Here is a 19,845-nt window from a genome sequence, read left to right as displayed (position 1 = left end):
AGAATAAAGTGTTACAGTTACAGAGAAAGTGCAGTGCAAAGTAAGCTCAAGACCATGACAAGGTAGATTGGGAGGCCTAATACTATGAGACTGTTCAATAATCTTGTAACAGTGGAATAGAAGCTGTCCTTATACCTGGTGGTATGTGCTTTCAGGCTTCTGAACCTTTTGCCACATTTGGTAGTTGGTGGGGTGGAGGTAAAAGGAGATTGTCCAGCATACATCAGTACTGGAAAAGATTGGAAATGGAAGTTTTAAGATGCAGAGGAAGAGTGGGGCAGTGGAGAGAACACAGGATAATGTCTGTGAATCAGTGGAGGTAGGTACATGACAAAAAGGGTCATGGAGAGGAGTGAATGACAGTGGTACAGGCATCAGTGAATGGTGAACCTGTAGGTGTGGAGGGGGTGTAAATGGAGGATGATTAAATATGTGAAATTACTCACAGAAATGAAGGGAGGAACCAAAACCTCTCAGTGCTAGCACTGCGGGAACTGAGGTTGAAATTGTTAATGCTGAACTCCTTACACCAGAAGCTGTAAATAAGCAAGTTACATAGAATAGTGCAGCACATGTCGTGCTGACCCTCAAACCTGCCTCCCATATAACCACCCACCTTAAATTCCTCCATATACCTGTCTAGTAGTCTCTTAAACTTCACTAGTGTATCTGCCTCCACCACTGACTCAGGCAGTGCATTCCACGCACCAACCACTCTCTGAGTAAAAAAAACCTTCCTCTAATATCCCCCTTGAACTTTCCTCCCCTTACCTTAAAGCCATGTCCTCTTGTACTGAGCAGTGGTGCCCTGGGGAAGAGGCACTGGCTATCCACTCTATCTATTCCTCTTAATATCTTGTACACCTCTATCATGTCTCCTCTCATCCTCCTTCTCTCCAAAGAGTAAAGCCCTAGCTCCCTTAATCTCTGATCATAATCCATACTCTCTAAACCAGGCAACATCCTGGTAAATCTTCCCTGTACTCTTTCCAATGCTTCCACATCCTTCCTATAGTGAGGCGACCAGAACTGGACACAGTACTTCAAGTGTGGTCTAACCAGAGTTTTATAGAGCTGCATCATTACATCGTGACTTTTAAACTCTATCCCTCGATTTATGAAAGCTAACACTCCATGTAAGCTTTCAAACTGTGTGCAGCTCCAGAGATGGACACTTGAGGGCAGTAGTGTAACATTCAAAGCAGGAGTGTCAGAGAGAAGTTGCCAGAGTTGAAAATTATGCGTGATTTTCCTTTTAATTTATACTTTTTAAATTTAGGTATCCATCCCTCTCACCCACCCACCCAACCAGAACAGGCCCTTCCGGCCCAACTTGCCGTACTGCCTAGCAAACCATCTATTTAATCCCAGCCTAATTACGGGACAATTTGCAATGACCGATTAACCTACTAACGGACATGTCCTTGGTCTGTGGGAGGAAATTGAAACACCCGGACGAAACCCACATGGTTCAGGGGGAGAAGGTACAAATTCCTAAACAGGCAGCAACAGAAAACTCTGAACTCCAGAGTTAACATAGAAAACCTACAGCACAATACAGGCCCTTCGGCCCACAAAGTTGTGCCGAACATGTCCCTACCTTAGAAATTACTAGGTTTACCTATAGCTCTCTATTTTTCTAAGCTCCATGTACCTATCCAAAAGTCTCTTAAAAGACCCTATCGTACAGTTCTCTGAGCTGTAACAGCGTTGCACTAACCACTAGGCTAACGTGGTGCCCAGTGGGTGAGTTCGATGGGTGGAATGGGGTACAGGCTGAAATTACTCTGGCTGGCATTGCTGGCATTTAATTCCTGAATACCAACCAACTAATGAATATGGAAAAGCAGGGGTTAAATATTTGGAAGATCAGGGAATTGAGGGGTATGGGAGCTGGTACAGAATAGGAATTGATGGTCGGGGCAGATAATCAGTGATTATAATGAATAGTGGGACAGGCTTCATAATCAGAATCAGGTTTAATATCACTGGCACATGTTGTGAAATTTGCTGTTTTGCAGCAGCAGTACATTGCAATAGATAATAAAAAATATGAATGTGTGTATATATGTATGTTTATATACACACACATACAGCAAAAAGAGAGGAAAAAAAAAACAAAAAATGTGAGATAATGTATATGAATTTATTGTCCATTCAGAAATCTGATGGCGGAGGGGAAGTAGCTGTTCCTAAAATGTCCTGAGGAAGGGTCTTGGCCCGAAATGTTGACTGTTTACTCTTTTCCATAGTTGCTGCCTGACCTGCTAAGTTCCTCCAGCAATTTGTGTGTGTTGTTCCTAAAATGTGGAGTGCCTGCCTTCAGACTCCTGTACCTCCTCTTTGATGGCAGCAATGAGAAGAGGGCATGTCCTGGGTGATGGGAATCTTTAATGATGGATGTAGTCTTTTTGAGGCTTCCTTGTGAAGACGCCCTCAATGTTGGGGATACTAGTGGCCATGATGGAGCTGGCTGAGTTTGCAACCCTCTGTGGCTTTTACTGAACCTGTGCAGTGGCCCCTTCATACCAGATGGTGACACAACCAGTTAGAATGTTCTCCGTGGTACATCTTTAAAAGTGTGGTGGCTTACTCCTGCCTCAGTTTTCTTTGCGTTCTTTTTCTGGATGCATTAGTTCATGGAGCTATTCAGCATGGAAACGTACACTTCAGATCAATTCATCCATGCTGACTGAGATGCCAATCTAAACTATTCCCATTTTTCTGCATTTAACCCATATCCTTTCAACACTTTCCTGCTATGTACCTGTCCAAGTCTCTTTTAAATGTTATTATTGTGCCTGTCTCAACTTTTCTATCTGTCTAAATATCTTTTAAACATGTAATTGTATCCGTCTATAACACGTCCTCTGGCAGCTTGTTCCATTTACCCTCTCCCCCTCTCCCAGACTGGAAAAACCTGCACCTCACATCCTCCTTCAATCTTTCCCCTCTGACCTTAAACCCCTGCCCTCTGGTTTTACACTCCTGTACCTTGAGAAATAGTCTGTGACTATCTATCCTACCTCTGTCAGGAGCTTGCATAAAACGTCACCCCTCAGCCTCCTTGGAGCAAAGGAACAAAGTTTAGCATATTCAGACTCTCATTATAACTCAAACCTACCAGCGTAGGCATTGTGAATCTTTTCTGCACTTTCTCTTGCTCGCTTGATCAAAGATTGTAGTGTAACAATAATGATGTTGCTCAATTTGGACATGGCCTCCTCTTCTGCCACGATGGAGCCACAGTCAGGCTGGAGGAGCAACACCTCATATTCCATCTAGGTAGCTCCAACCTGATGGCATGAACATCAATTTCTCAAACTTCTGGTAATATTTTCTTCTTCCCCTTTCCATTCACTCTTCATTTCTCTGCTCTGAACTCTTGCCTCTTCTCCTCACCTGGATATCATCTCTCCATGGTGCCCCAACTCCTTCCTTTTCTCTCATGGTCCACAGATCTCTTAGCAGATTTCTTCTTTTCCAGCCCTTTGCCTTTTCCACCTATCACCTCCCAGCTTCTTCCTTTATCACCTTCTAGCTTATCCGCTCCTCCCTACCTTCTCATTCTGGCATCTTCCCCTTTCCTTTCCTGTCCTGATGAAGGGTCTTGGCCCTGAAATTGACTGTTTATTCATTTCCATAGAATCTGCCTGACCTGCTGAGATCCTCCGGCATTTTGTGAGTAATGCAGCATAACCATCGTATTGTATAGCTGTAACACGATTTCTCAACTCTCATACTCATTGACTCGGCTGACAAAGGCTGTACTTTAGACTGAGTGCAGCACTCAACATTTTAGAAACAGCTTCTTCCCCTTAGTCATTTGATTTCAGAAAGGACGATAAATCTACTACTCTCGTTTTGCAGTACCTATTTATATTTTATTATATTTTTTATTTTTATATAGATCTCTTATTGTAGTTTATAGTATTACTCTGTGCTGCTGCTACAAATCAAGTTTCACAACATATTTCAGTAAAGCCTCAGCTTTTTAAGGCATTGGTCAGATCGCATTTGGAGTATTGTGAACAGTTTTTATCAGAAAAAGGATGTGCTGGCATTGGAGAGGGTCCAGAGGGTGTTTACAAGAATTACCTCTGGAATGAATGGGTTAACGTATGAGGAGCATTTGTTGGCTCTGAGTCTGTACTCACTGGAGGTCGGAAGAATTGGGGGTGCGGGGGTGGGTCTCTGAAACCTATCAAATATTGAAAGGCTGAGATAGAGTGGATGTGGAGAGAATGCTTCCTAAAGTGGGGGAGCCTAGGATCAGAGGACACGGCCTAAGAAAACAATAAAATCCTTTACAACAGAGAAGAAGAGGCATTTTTTTAGCCAGATGGTGGTGAATCTGTGGAAATTCAATATAGCTGTTTGTGACAACGTAGGCCAAGTAATTGGGTATATATAGGAAGTGGAGGTTAATAGGTTCTTGATTAGTAAGGGCATCAAAAGTTTAGGGGAGGGAAATGGAATTGGGAGAGTTAATACATCTGCCATGAGGGAATGGCAGAGCAGAAATAATGGGCTGAATGGCCCAGTTCTGCTCTTGTGTCTTATGGTTTTAAAATCTGATTCTGTTTCAGTGGTGCAGGGATCTACTGTTTCCCAACAGTTCCACCAGGGATTTGCTTCTGCTCAGTTAAGGAAAGGCCATGTCCATACTTTCCAGTCTAAATAATTTATTCTAGCTTGTTACTTGTACTGATCGAGTGGATTTTTGCCTCCCAAGATCAGTACATCATTGCTAGAGTCAACAGAAAGACCACTGCTACGATTGCTACTCCCCTTCTCAAAGGAACAATGTGTCTGCTTCAAAGCAAAATATACAACTGAAAAATATAAAAACAAGAAATTCTGCCAATGCTGGTAATCTTGACCAACACAAACACAGTGCTGGAGGAACTCAGTAAGTCAGGCAGCATCTGTGGAAGGAAATAAACAGTCAACATTGTTCTGTTCGCCATAAAAGACAGGATGTCCCAGTGGCTATCCATTTCAGCTGGACTTCCCATTCTGGCATGTTTCTGGATGGTCTTCTCTGCTGACATGATGAGACCAAACTCAGACTGAGGGAGCAAAACCCTTTATTCTGTTTGGGTAGCCACCAACCTGATGGCATGAACATTGATTTCTCTAACTTACAGTAATATGCCCCCTCTCTCTTCCCTCTTTTACCATTCCCTAATCTGCTTACCCTCTCACCCTTTCTTCTCACCTGCCCATCACTTCTCTCTGCCTCCCATCCCCCTTCCCTTTCTCCCATGCTCCACTGTCCTCTCTAATCAGATTCCTTCTTCTTCCACTTTACCTCTTCCACCTATTACCTCCCAGCTTCTTACTTCATTCCCCCCCCCCCCCCCCGACTGACTTTTCCCCTCAGCTGGTCTCATCAATCAGCTGCCAGCTTGTACTCTTTCTCTTCCCCTACCTTCTTATTCTGGCTTCTACTCCAGTCCTGATGGAAGGTCACAGTCAAAATAATTCTCCATATGCGCTGTTCAACTTGCCGAGTTCCTCTAGCATTTTCTGTGCGTTGGAAGATTGTACCCTTTCACAAGTGGAGGTCACATTGCAAATAAGTAGCCTTATTTATTATTCTGTTCTGTAAATGTGCTTTTTTTTTTACATTGGAACCTGCGTCAAGTCTGCTTTGCCAGCGCCAGGTCTATTTGTCTCTGACAGGGACTGAGCAGATGGAGACACAATAGGGTTCCCCGGCATCAGCTGAGATGCTAAGTATGTATGTACGACACATTGAACCTGTCATGGCGGGGAAGGCCATCTTGGCATTCCACACCATGCACACTTGTTAATACTGAAGGAAGGAGGGAACAGGCAACAGGAATTGTATAAGAAGTTGGTAAGACTGCACTTGGAGTATTGTGTTCAGCTTTGTTCACCTTTGCTATCGGTAAGATACCATTAAACCATAAGGGCCCGAAGCATTGTTGAGGATCGGTACCACCCACCCCACAATCACTTTGACCCACTACCATCAGGAAGGAGGTACAGGAGCATCTGGTCTAGAACTGCCAACCTGGGTAACAGCTTCTTCCCTCAGGCTGCAAGGCTGATGACTACCCTGCCGTCACCGAGGTGTCGTCACTTGGACAGCGAGCTATTTATCTGTGCTGCACGCTACATGCATTTTGAATTATATTTTATTATTGGTGGTAATATTTAGTTTTATGTGCTGTGTGTGTGACGTATGTTTTGTGGGGGCACTATGGCCTGGAGGAATGTTGTTTCATTTAGTTGTATATATGCATAGTCAGATGCCAATAACCTTGAGTGCAGACGGGATTTACGAGGATGCCACAATTTGAGGGCTTGAGTTATAGAGCTTGGCCAGCTAAAAATATTCATTGGAATGCAGGAGGAGGGGGTGATATAGATATATAGTTCAAAGTAAATTTATTATCAAACTACTTGTATGTCACCGTATGCTACCTTGAGATTCATTTTCTTGTAGGCATTCACAGGAAAACAAAGAAATACAATAGAATGAATAAAAAACTACACACAAAGACTGACACATAGAATCATGATGAGTTCACAAAGTTTTATTTCCCCAGTGTTGAGGAATCAAGAAATAGAGAGTACAAGTTTAAGATGAGAAGGGATAGGTTTAATAGGAATCTGCAAGGAAAACTTTTTCTCCCAGAGGGTGGTCCATACGTGGAATGAGCTGACTGGAGGGAGGAAGTAATTGAGGCAGGTAGAGTAGTAACGTTTTGAAAACACTTGGACAAGTACTTGGATAGGAAACGTTTAAAAGGAAAAGCGCCAAATGCAGGCAAGTGGGGATTAGCTTAGATGGCCATCTTGGTCAGCATGGACTGGTTTGGCTGAAGAGCCTATTTCTGTTCTGTGTGACTTTGTGACTCACTCCAATAGATTGGTGGGTTTGCATTGAGAGCTGGCATACACTTGATGGGCTGATGGCCTCAAAAAGGAAAATTAGAAATTAAACAACCAATTCCAGGCTCTCTATATAACAGAAACTGCCTGCATTTAAGTTTTGCCATTAAGAATCAAAAGAAATATCTCAAGGTGTTATACAGGAGAGATGGTAGAGAAAATTTGATATTGGGTGTGTATGAAATTCAAAGAGTCAAATTATATTTATTATTGAAATCTGTATGCAATTTATAATTCTGAGATTAGTCTTCCCACAGCCACAAAACAAAGAAAACCATGAAACCCTTTCAAAGAAAAACATCAATCCCCCCCCGCATGTGCAAAACAAAGAACAAATTGCATAAATGGCAAAAAAAAAGGAAAATATATAGAATATGCTGCTGTGTGCATACATCTACTGATGCTTCTGGACACATCATCAGTGATGTTCCTGGAATCATTGGGTGTTTCGGGGCTTTCAACGTCATACATCCTTCTCCAGGTGACCCAGCCACGACTAATCAGACCCCAGCTTGTGTCCAGATGGCTAGCTACTTATGACTCCATGGCTCCCCTCTCTTGAGCCACAGCCATCTTGAGGCCCTCTCTGCGGCATCGGTGGTACTGCGGATGGCTCTCCTCTTCCTCGCTCCCTCGATGCCCAAATTGCTGTAGGCTCTGGCTAAGGAATGGGCTGCGAATCCCCTACAACCGACTTCCACTGGGAGACACCTCGCTCTCCATCCAGCCTGCTGGCAGTTGCTGACCAGTCCTGCGTACTTCGAGAGCTTCCTTTCAAAGGCCTCTTCCAAGTGATCTTCCCATGGGACTGTCAGCTCCAGCATCACCACCTGCTTCGTAGACCCAGACACAAGGACAATGTCAGGTCGCAGGGTGGTGGCTGCGATATGGTTGGGGAACTTCAGCTGCCTTTTGAGGTCCGCCAACAGCTGCCAGTCTCTTGCAGAGGTCAGGATACCTGCAGATATAAAACATCAAACCACAAAATCAATGAAACAGTCCAGGACTGTTTAGCTCAGTTCAGTTCAATCTAATGCTCTGTTGTTCATTGACTGCAGTCCACCCTAATTAAAATTGCTATGTAAGATCGAAGTGTGAAGGCAGCAAATTAGTAAGTTCACCTTTAACCAGAGTCTTAAAATGGAAGAGGGAAAAAACTGGCGAAAGTACTTGAGTCTGGATCTAGATTGTTGAAGGCACATCTGCCAATAGTGGGACAACACCATTGGAGGATATAAAACATGGATGATAAAAAATGGAGGTCTATATGGAAAGGACTGATCTTAGTATAGCTTAAAAGGTCGGCACAATATTGTGGGTAAAGGGCCTGTACTATGCTGTGGTGTTCTATGTCACCAAAGGCATGCAAATTTCTACAGATGTACCTTGGAGAGCATTCTAACTGTCTGCATCACTATCTGGAATGGGGTGGGGGGGGGGGGGAACTACTGCATAGGTTCGAAGTTAGCTGCAGAGAGTTGTAAACTTAGTCAGCTCCATCATGGGCACTAGCCTCCACAGTATCCAGGATATCTTCAAGGAGCGATGTCTCAAAAAGGCAGTATCCATCATTAAGGACCCCCATCACTCAGCTCATGACTTAGTTGCATTGCTATGAACAGAATGAAGTACAGAAGCCTGATGGCATGCAGTCAGTGATTCAGGAACAGCTTCTTCCTCTCTGTCATCCAATTTCTGAATGGACATTGAACCCATGGACACTACCTCACTACTTTTTATTTCTATTTTTGTACTACTTATTTAATTTAACTGTGTGAATATATATACATACTTGCCATACTTAACAGTTTTTTTTCAATTATTATGGATTGAATTGTATGGCTGCTGTAAACACAATAAATTTCATGACATATGCCAATAATATTAAACCTAATACTGATTATGATTATGTACCAGAGAAAATATGTCAGGAAAGGTAAAGTCCATAGAAAGAGGACATCCCTAATTTTCTCTCAGGAGAAATTTAACTCCTTAGTCAGGACAAGTGAAAGCCGAAATAGACAACAGGGCTCAAACAGAATCAAAATCAGGTTCATTATCACTGACATATATTGTGAAATTTGTTGTTTTGTAGCAGTAGTACAATGCAATATATAAAAATTACTATGTTACAAGAAGAATAATTAGTGCAAAAGAGGGAAAGTGAGGTAGTGTTCATGGGTTCATAGACTGTTCATAGACTAGAGGGGAAGATGCTGTTCCAAAAACATTGACTATGTGTTTTCACATTCCAGTACTTACTCCCTCAAGGTAGTACTGAGAAGAGGGCATGTCATGGATGGTGAAGATCCTTAATGATGGATACTACCTGCTCCACTGAAAGTATATTTTCTGATCTCATGTCCTTCCCTCAATAAATATTGCAGTTCCCCTGTGGAGAGAGAAGCCATGTCAGTATTTCAGCTTGGAGATCTTTTGTCATAGCGAGAGCATGAGCCAAAAAAGCACAGGAAGGAAGAGAGCAGAGGAGAAGCTGAATGATATGAGTGGCAGTGGTGGTGGTTGTGGCTGAGAAAGTGTGTTCAGCACAGCTACCCGTGACTGAGATGAAAAAGAACAGAGAGAGAAACATTGTTGGGATTTAAGCTGCAGAACACAAGAAATTGTAGGAAATCTGAAATAAATTTAAATAATATGATTCTGTTACTAAGCTGCATGTGATTGGAGCCTGTCATTTATACTTTGATGGTGTGTTTTTGGACTGATCAATCTGGCGGTTTGCCATCTCCAAGGGAGTTCGGTGAAGTTTGGAGCAGAGTGTGTAGTCTGAAGGCCTGTAAGTCTGGTGACGGGCCATGATAGACTCTATTGCTTCTCTCTGATTGAGGCGTTGAGGGCGTGAGCCCGTGATTGACTCCATTGCTTCTCTCTGATTGAGCTGTCCAGTAAGGTTGAGGTTGACAAGGATGAGAGCAGAGGACAGGCGGGTGTTCGGCACCATCTGCCTGCTTTTGACCGGTCTTCCTCTCTCTCTTGCTAGCTTCTGTCAGCGGAAAGTGCAGGAATCTTAGGATCCACATTTCAAGGATTGATTGGAGAGGCTGTGAATTTGTTTTAGGGGACTTTGAGGTTCATGTTGCATGTGTTCCTGGATTCTGTTTACTCTTTTTTTTTGCTGTTTTTGAGCAGTTTCATTGGGGTGATCAGTGTGGTCTGGGGCAGGTCAGGAAAGAGTACTTTGTCCTGCAGCCTGCAGTGGGCTAACAGTGTTGAACTAAACAGTGCAGAACTGAACTAAACGGAATACTTCTGGACTCCTGGTATGATGTTTGATATTCTATATGTGCTTGTTTTTTTGCAGTTTGCGTTGGGTGTTTGATGTTTCTTTGCACAGGTTTCATGGCGTTTCTTTGTCTTGTGGCTGCCTGTGGGAAGAAAGATCTCAGATTTGTATTCTGTATACATATTTTGATAATAAATGCACTTTGAATCTTTAAATCTCTGAAAGCAAATGCCAGAAATGTCCAGAAGCTCAGTCAGCATCTGTGGAGAGAGTAAAATAGTGTTAAAAGTTCAACAGTCTGCTGGAGGAACTTACCAGGTGGAGCAGCGTAGAGCCATACTGCAAGGAAATAGGCCCTTTGGCCGAACTGGTCCATGCTAGCAAAGTTTCCTTATTCAAACTAGTCCCTTGTACCAGCGTTTGACAACAACCGTATATCCAATCCATGTACCTATCCCAACTGCTTTTTAAAAGTCGTTAAGGTACTTGCCTCAACACCTTCCTCTAGCAGCTAATTCCACATATACGCCACCTTTTCTGTTTTTAAAAAAAATTAGTTGCCCATGAGTTCCCATCAAATTTATTTATTTATTGAGATACAGCGTGGAATAGGCCCTTCCGTCCCTTCGAGCTGTGCCATCTAGCGATCTCCCAATTTATCCCTAGCCTAACCATGGGACAATCTACAATCACCATTTAACCTACTAACCGGTACGTCTTTGGACAGTGGGAAGAACTGAAGCACCCGGAGAAACCCAGTCGGTCACAGGGAGTATGTACAAACTCCTTACGGGCAGGGCGGGAAATGAACCGGGGTTGCTGGTACTGTAAAGCATTGTGTTTCCTCTTCCTCTCACCTTAAACCTAAGCCCAGTTCTTGATTTCCCGAACCCTGGGAAAAAGACTGAGTGCATTCTCACTATCTATGCCCCTCAGGATTTTATACGTCTCTATCAGATCAGCTCTCAAAGTTCAAACTTCAAAATAAACTTATTATCAAAGTACATCATAAACTAGTCTGCGATTCATTTTCTTCTGGCCATTCACAGTAGATAAAAGAAACACGATAGAATCGATAAAAACACACACACAAAGGCAAGCAACCACTGGCACAAGGCAAACTAGGTCAATAGGTATGTTTAATGTCAGAGGAATGTATACAATATACATCCTGAAATTATTTTTCTTCGCAGATATCCACAAAGAGGAGTACCTCAAAGAATGAATGACAGTTAAACGTTAGAACCCCAAAGCCCCCCAACTCCCCCCTCCCACACACAAGCAGCAGCAAGGCAACAACCCCCCCCACCAGCAAAAAAGCATCAGCAACCCCCACCAAGGACTCGAGTGTGCAGCAAAGCATCAATGATGACACAAACTTCTTGTACCCCAAAGACTACTCATTTACCCAGTAACTCAACATACCAGAGAATCTCTCGCTCCCTAATAAGGGAAAAAGAGGTGACCCCATTTCACAGCAATATTAAAAGTCTGTTGCATTGCTTTTTCTGAGCTCTGCGCCCAGAGAGTTGGCCTGAAGGCTCAGGTCTCTGGACACAGCCCATGACAGCTGACCTCCTGTTCCCAATGTTCCGTGTTCTCCCGCGATGTCTCAGTCGGGGCCCCAGCCTTGAATCAGCGTGTCGCCAGAGCTATGAAAATTCAGCACCCTGAAGGGGTCTTCCAGGCTGCGTCCTTGGGATATCAAAATATCCTAGGTAATAATAAATAAATAAAATTGAGAACATGAGTTGTAGAGTCCATGAAAGTGAATCCATAGGTTGTGGAATCAGATCAGTTCAAAGTACATTTATTATCAAAGTATATATACCATCTACAACCTTGAGATTTGTCTCCTTACAGGCAACCACAGAATAAAGAATCCCCATAGAATTCATTAAAAATACAACACTGTCAAACATTCAGAGAAGAAAAAACATTATGCAAACAATAAAAGTAAGCAAATAACATTCAGAACTGAAGTTCATGAAAGTGAGTCCACAGCCATGAAACCGATTCGGAAGACCGGTAGTTGCAGGCCACAGCCTCAGTTTAGTGCTGAGTTGAGGTGAGTGAAGTTACCCATGCTGGTTCAGGGGGAGCCTAACGGTTGTAGGGTCGTAGCTATTACTGAACCTGGAGGTGTGGGCCTGAGGCTGCTGTACCACCTTCCCAATGGCAGCAGTGAGAAGAGAGCATGGCCTGGATGGTGGGTGTTCTGGATGACGGATGCTGTCAGTCTCATATCCTCTGTGTGCTCAGAGTCTGTCAATGTTGTAAGTTGCAATGTTACAGGTTGACAAGCTTTCATTAGAACTGGGAAACCTGGGAAGTCTAATTAACCAAAGTTGATGCTAAATGTTTGTACTTGGGGAGGGGACTTGGGTTCTGCCTAGGGTCCCTTCAGTGGGGCTTGAATCCTTGTGAATGTGCCATCACTGATGCTTAACTGAAGCATGATTCAAATTTGATAGCGCGCGATAGAAACATAAGTGAGACAGAAGTGTTGTGAAACTGAAACTTTGTGGCATTGGTGACTGAAACATATTTGAGACCTAGGTAAACAGTGTTGGAAATGTTTAAAAAAAAATGTAAAGCCAGAGGACTGCAGGGAGGCTTGAAACACCGAACTGATAACTCTCCAGCCATGAATCTTTCTGTTTTGCAACATGCTGGGTTTTAGATTAATTACATCTTTAGATATGAAACCAAAAATAACAATTGATGTCTACACCAGAAGCCCAAAGCACTGACATATATCAGATTAAATGGTTCTTTATCGGAAACTAAACTAGTTTACAAAATATGCTTTTAGTGGTAGATTGTGAAACTAGATAACAGAAAGATCATCTAACTGAGACCCAGTAAGCATGGTAGTCAAAATATCCTTTGTGAAGCATCATGCAATATTGTCCTGAGGTCTCTATGTTACATGGTGAAGTGTTAGCATATATCTTGCCTTCTATTCTCCAATGATAGTTCCTTGTGGCGCTGACATTTATTCAGGTTGCCTCAAGCAGCAGTTCTGTCTCTGAAAAGAAGAGAAAGACATCAAAGTTCAAAGCAAATTTATCTTCAAAATAGATACATGTTACCATATTTCATTGAATTTAATTTTCTTGCAGTCATGAGACAGGCACAGAACAAGCCCTTCACCCACGCCAGCCCGGCAGCATTCTATTTTACCCTAACCTAATTACAGGAACATTTACAATGACCTATTAACCTATAGCGAGAAAAGAGCATGGTCTGGATGGTGGGTGTCTTAGATGATGAATGCTTTCAGTCTATTACCCTCTAAGGGTAATGTCCTCTCAATGTTATAAGTCAATGTCTTTGGACTGTGGGAGGAAACCAGAGCACCCGGAGGAAACCCACACGCTCACGGGAAGGGTGCACAAACTTTTTACAGACGGCGTCGGAATTGAACTTCAAATTTCGAAGCCCTGAGCTGTAATAGCATTGCACTAACCGGTACACTACGGTGGTGCCCTGAAAAGGGGTTTAAAAAAAAGAAATACTATAAAATTTCACAAAAAAACTCTATGTAAGCAAAGACGGGCAAATAGCCAAACTGCAAAAGAAGGCAAACTGTGCAAATATAAAAATAGTACTGAGAGCAAGAGTGCTTGAAAGTGAATCTGTAGGTTGTGGAATCAGTTTAGAGTTGAGATGAGTGGCATTACCTGGGCTGCTGTAAGAGTCTGATGGTTGTAGGGTGATAACTGTTCCTGAATCTGGTGGTATGGGAGGTCCTGCCCATTGATAACAGGAGAAGAGGGCATGGCCTAGGTGATGAGGGTCATAGATTCATGGAGCACTACAGCACTGGAGCAGGCCCTTCAGCCCATCCAGTCTGTGTCAAACTATTATTCTGCCTAGTACCACTGACCTGAAACTGGACGATTGCCCTCCATACCCCTACCATCCTTATACTTCTCCAAAATTTTCTTAAATGTTGCTATCAAGCCCACATCCACCACTTGCACTGGCATCTCATTTCATACTCTCACCCCCCCCCCACCCTGAGTGAAGAAGCTCCCCCTCATGTTCCCATTAAATATTTTACATTTCACCCTTAACCCATTACCTCTAGTTCTAATCTCACCCAACCTCAGTGGAAAAAGCCTGCTTGCATTTATTGCACCTATACCCCTGATAAATCTGTATCAAATCTCCCTGGATTATCTTTGACTGGATATTCAAAGCAGAGTTCAGATATTGTAATAATTTATATGGAGGGAGATGGATGATACACAGAATGAGAATATTTAATATAAATTTGCCTCAAAATCAGCGTAACATCATTGACCAAATAACCTATTCAGTGTTGTACGTTATCATATCAGTGTTGGCCCACGCCCAGGATTACGGCTGCACAGGTGGAAGGTCAACTGAGGAAGATCTGTACCAGCAAGGCGGCTGGACCGGATGGAGTTTCCCCACGATTACTGAGGGCCTGTGCGACTGAGCTGGGAGAACCACTACAGTGCATCTTCAACATGAGCCTGGAGCAGAGAAGAGTACCCAGACAGTGGAAAACATCCTGTATTGTCCCGGTACCGAAGAAACCACAACCAAAGGAGTTGAATGACTTCAGACCTGTTGCCTTGACGTCGCACGTGATGAAGACCATGGAGCGGCTGATAATACAGAATCTGAGGCCACAAACCAGGCACGCCCAGGATCCTCTTCAGTTTGCGTATAAGGAGAAGGTGGGAGTGGAGGATGCTATCACGTATTTGCTGCACAAATCACTCTCTCACCTAGAGGGGGTCGATTGTGCTGTGAGGATTACATTCCTTGACTTCTCTAGTGCCTTTAACACCATCCAGCCCAAGATCTTAAGGCACAAACTAACGGAGATGGGAGTAGACTCTCACATGGTGGATTGGATAGATAGACCTCAGTATGTGTGGTTGGGAGACTGTAGGTCTGACACGGTGGTCAGCAGCACAGGGGCGCCGCAGGGAACCGTACTCTCTCCGGTCCTGTTCACCCTGTACACATCAGACTTCCAATATAACTCGGAGTCCTGCCATGTGCAGAAGTTCGCTGATGACACGGCCATAGTGGGGTGTGTCAGGAATGGACAGGAGGAGGAGTATAGGAAACTGATACAGGACTTTGTGATATGGTGCAACTCAAACTACCTGCGTCTCAATGTCACCAAGACCAAGGAGATGGTGGTGGACTTTAGGAGATCTAGGCCTCATATGGAGCCAGTGATCATTAATGGAGAATGTGGGGAGCAGGTTAAGACCTACAAGTATCTGGGAGTACAGTTAGACGAGAAGCTAGACTGGACTGCCAACACAGATGCCTTGTGCAGGAAGGCACAGAGTCGACTGTACTTCCTAAGAAGGTTGGCGTCATTCAATGTCTGTAGTGAGATGCTGAAGATGTTCTATAGGTCAGTTGTGGAGAGCGCCCTCTTCTTTGTGGTGGCGTGTTGGGGAGGAAGCATTAAGAAGAGGGACGCCTCACGTCTTAATAAGCTGGTAAGGAAGGCGGGCTCTGTCGTGGGCAAAGTACTGGAGAGTTTAACATCGGTAGCTGAGCGAAGGGCGCTGAGTAGGCTACGGTCAATTATGGATAACTCTGAACATCCTCTACATAGCACCATCCAGAGACAGAGAAGCAGTTTCAGCGACAGGTTACTATCGATGCAATGCTCCTCAGACAGGATGAAGAGGTCAATACTCCCCAATGCCATTAGGCTTTACAATTCTACCGCCAGGACTTAAGAACTTTTTAAAAGCTATTATTAATGCTTTTTGAGATAGTGATTTAGATGCATATCATATTTTTTACTGAGTTAAGTATTGTATGTAATTAGTTTTGCTACAACAAGTGTATGGGACATTGGAAAAAAGTTGAATTTCCCCATGGGGATGAATAAAGTATCTATCTATCTATCTATCTATATGATCAGCATTCAATTCCCACCACTGTCTGTAAGGAATTTGTACACTCTCCCCGTAACCACGTGCGTTTTCTTTGGGTGCTCCAGTTTCCACCCACAAGGACATATGGGTTGTGGTTGTGGGCATTCTATGTTGGCTCTGGATATATGGTGACACCTATGGGGCACCCAGCACAGGGTTTGTTGATATGATTTGACGCAAATGATGCATTTCATCGTATGCTCAGAGGCCACTTTATTAGGTACACCTGTACACCTCGTTAAGGCAGATGTCTAATCAGCCAATCATGTGGCAGCAACTCAGTGTATAAAAGCATGCAGACATGGTCAAGAATGTCAGTTGTTTTTCAGACTAAATGTCAGAACGGGGAAGAAATGTAATCTAAGTGACTTTGATTGTGCATTGATCGTTGGTGCCATACATGGGGTTTGAGTAACTCAGAAAATGTTGATCTCCTGGGACTTTTATGCACAACAGTCTCTAGACCAATACCATTAAGCAAGGGTCTGTGGACCCCAGGTTGGGAACCGCTGCTCTAGAGATTACAAAGTATGGTGTGAAAAACAAAAAAACATCCAGAGAGTGGCAGTTCTGTGGGTGAAAACAACTTGTTAGTGAGCGAGGTTAGAGGAGAATGGCCAGGTTGGTTCAAGCTGACAGGAAAGTAACAGTAACTCAAATAACCACACATTGCAACATTGTAGTGCAGAAGGGTATCTGACTGCACAACATATCGAACCTAGAAGTGGATGGACTTCAGCAGCAGAAGACCACAGACGTACACTCTGTAGGCAATTTAGTAAGTACATGCGGTACTTAAGGTGGCCACTTGAATGCATGTTTTGATGTACATGTGACAAATTTTGCTGATTATCTTCTGTGTTATCTATGTATGTCTTTTTGTCTCTGCTTTTTATAAGACCACCTAAATATTCTCATTCTGATGAAAGGTCATTATCCTGACGTTACTTTCTCCAAATACTGGCTGACTTTTATTTATTTTGTATCTCTGGCATTTGCAGCTTCTTTTGTTTTTAAAAAAATTAATCTTGACACATTCTTAAAATGTTAATTTTAGTCTTGGATTGATGGCGGGCTGACAAACAGGCTTCCGATCTTATCCAGCGGGAGGACCTTGACTGTATCACCTTTCAGTGGCAAGTTGGACATCTGCCCTCAAGATGAAGACCAAAAAAATTTATACATCACGATTGCAAAGCAAGATTTCATTGTGAGTACTTTTCAAAGTGAATGTGCTGCTAAGGTACTTCAGGGACAGAAAAGTTTCCATATCTTAGATGCTGATTTAAGTACTTTCTGCAGTTCAAATGCATGCATCTACACAGTGTGGTTATTTATTTTTAAATAAGGTTATTTCCACCAACACAACTGCATAGATGATGCATCTGAGGTTGTATAGATTCTGAGCTGGACTTTGATTTAACATTAGATTGAAGAACTGTGACACTGTGCTGAGGATGTTTCGCTTTGCTTCAGTTCAGAATCAGGGTTGGTATTAATAATCCAAATTTATTTGTCACACTTCCACAGAATGCTGAAGCTACCCAATCTTGGAGCTTCAACATCTCTTAAATGTTGCAATCCAACACCTCCACTGGCATCTCGTTCTACACTCTCACCACCCTTTGAGTGAAGAGGTTCTCCCACAGGTTCCCTCTAAATAGAATAGAATAGAGTCATAGAATATGACTACACAAAAACAGACCCTTCATTCCATCTAGTCCATGCTAAACTGCTATTCTGCCTAGTTCCATAGACTTGCACCAGGTGCCTCCTAAATATTTCAGCTTTCACTATTGACCTGTGACTTTTAGTTCTAGTCTCACCCAACCTGAATGGGAAAAGCCTGCTTGCACTTACCCTATACCAATATACCCCTCATAATATAGTATACCACTATCAAATTTCCCCTCATTCTCCTACATTCCAGGGAAAAAAGTCCCATCTTATTCAGCCTTTCCCTATAAATCATGTCCACGAGTTGCAGCAAACGCCGTTGCAAATTTTCTCTGTTCTCTTTCAATCTTATTGATATCTTTTCTGTAGGTAGCTGATGAGAACTGCACACATTACTTCAAATTTGACCTCACATCTTATACAACTTCAAGATGACATCCCAAAACTCCTGTGCTGTGTAACCTGGTTTATAAAAGATAACATGCCTAAAACTCTCTTTTTGACCCCGTGACACAACTTTCAAGGAATTATGGATCTGTATTCCCAGATTCCCAGATTTGTTATTTTAGCTAATCCTCACACTCATCTTGGGCCCATCAATCAGGGCTGTTTGAGTATTGTTCTCCTCTCTGATTGAAATTTGTTTTGGAGATTAGGGATGTAAATTGGATCTTATTGTGCCAATATTTGTAGGTGGTAAACAGTCGTGACAAGACCTGATTTAGAGACCAACATTTGGTGCCCAATGCATGCCAATCACACCTTATTTAAAGTTGAACTGAGTCAGTTTTCAGACACGCTCAGGCTCAGAATGGGTCACTCTCCATGTTTCATAATGATGTCAAAAATAAATTGTGGCTCTATGCCATTTATTAACAATTCACTTAAACAATTAAACTACTCTATCCCAGAATCATGTGGGTTGGTAGGTCAATCGCCCACTATTGATTGCCTCTAGTGTAGAACATAGAACATGACAGCTCAGTACCTGACACACTAAGTTCCTCCAGCTTATTGTATGTATTGTGTGTTAGAATATAAAACATAGGACAGTTCAGCACCATACTGGACCTTCAGCCCATAATCTTGTGCTGACCTGTTAACCTACTCCAAGATCAATCTAACCTTCTCTTCCTACATAGCTCTTCATTTTTTCTATCAATCATGTGCTTATCTAAGAGTTTCTTAAGTGTCCCTAATGTATCTGCCTCTACTAAGACCACCGGGCAGGACGTTCTATGCACTTACCACTCTCTGTATTAAAAAACGTATGAGGTTTTTCTCAGAAGTTCTGTGAGATCCTTTCTCACTGATCCTCCTTTATGATTACTGCTGCTCTCTAACCACACTCTCAGCCAGATTTGCCATCACAGTGTTAAAATGGATGTTAGTTGGTTGATATGAACACGATGAGCCAAAGGACCTGTTTCCCTGTGCTGTGCGTTTCTAAAGCACGTGGAAGAAGGCTCAGGACCCAATTTCCAAACAGCTCATGGCAACGGTTAAAATGTGGCAACTCTTTGTCTTTTCCTCTGTTGGCTCCTGCTGTAGATGTTGGACTAACTACAGATCATGGCATGAACATTGATTTCTCTAACATCCAGTAATTTTTCTTCCCTTACCCTTCTCTCTTCTTCTATTCCCCATTCTGGCTGCCCTCTTACCTCTTAGAACCATAGAACATTACAGCACAGAAACTGGCCTTTTGGCCCTTCTTGGCTGTGCTGAACCATTTTTCTGCCTAGTCCCACTGACTGCACCTGGCCCATATCCCTCCATACACCTCTCTTCTCCTCACTTGCCTGTCATCTTCCTCTGGTGCCCTTCTTCCTTCCATTTCTCCCATGGTCCACTCTCCTCTTGTATCAGATTCCTTCTACTTCAGCCCTTTTGTGGCTCTCTGTAAGAAGATAAATCTCAAGGTTGTATAATGTGCAAATACTTCGTTGTTGTGTACGTATAGGTTGTATATGTATGTATGCATGCATACGTACTTTGATAATAAATGTACTTCGAACTTTTGAACTTTTACCTTTTCTACCTATCACC

The 19,845-nt window shown here is 42.9% G+C and overlaps 1 protein-coding gene across 8 annotated transcripts in view; it reads left to right on the top strand.

Annotated features, from left to right (window-relative positions):
* pnpla4 (patatin-like phospholipase domain containing 4) overlaps positions 1-19,845 on the top strand; it is a 49,172-nt gene that overhangs the window by 28,757 nt on the left and 570 nt on the right. For 7 of the 8 annotated variants that reach the window (XM_073044249.1, XM_073044250.1, XM_073044245.1 and 4 more), the window contains one exon: positions 17,177-17,329. In XM_073044249.1, coding sequence (XP_072900350.1) covers positions 17,177-17,329 — 153 coding nt within the window. Of the gene's footprint in view, positions 1-11,364; positions 11,495-17,176; positions 17,330-19,845 lie in introns of those variants that run through there. The other variant, XM_073044251.1, reaches the window with a different exon arrangement.

This window comes from Hemitrygon akajei, chromosome 4 (assembly GCF_048418815.1).
Source record: "Hemitrygon akajei chromosome 4, sHemAka1.3, whole genome shotgun sequence".
Taxonomy (NCBI): Eukaryota; Metazoa; Chordata; class Chondrichthyes; order Myliobatiformes; family Dasyatidae; genus Hemitrygon; species Hemitrygon akajei.
This window is presented reverse-complemented; position numbering and strand designations above follow the sequence as displayed.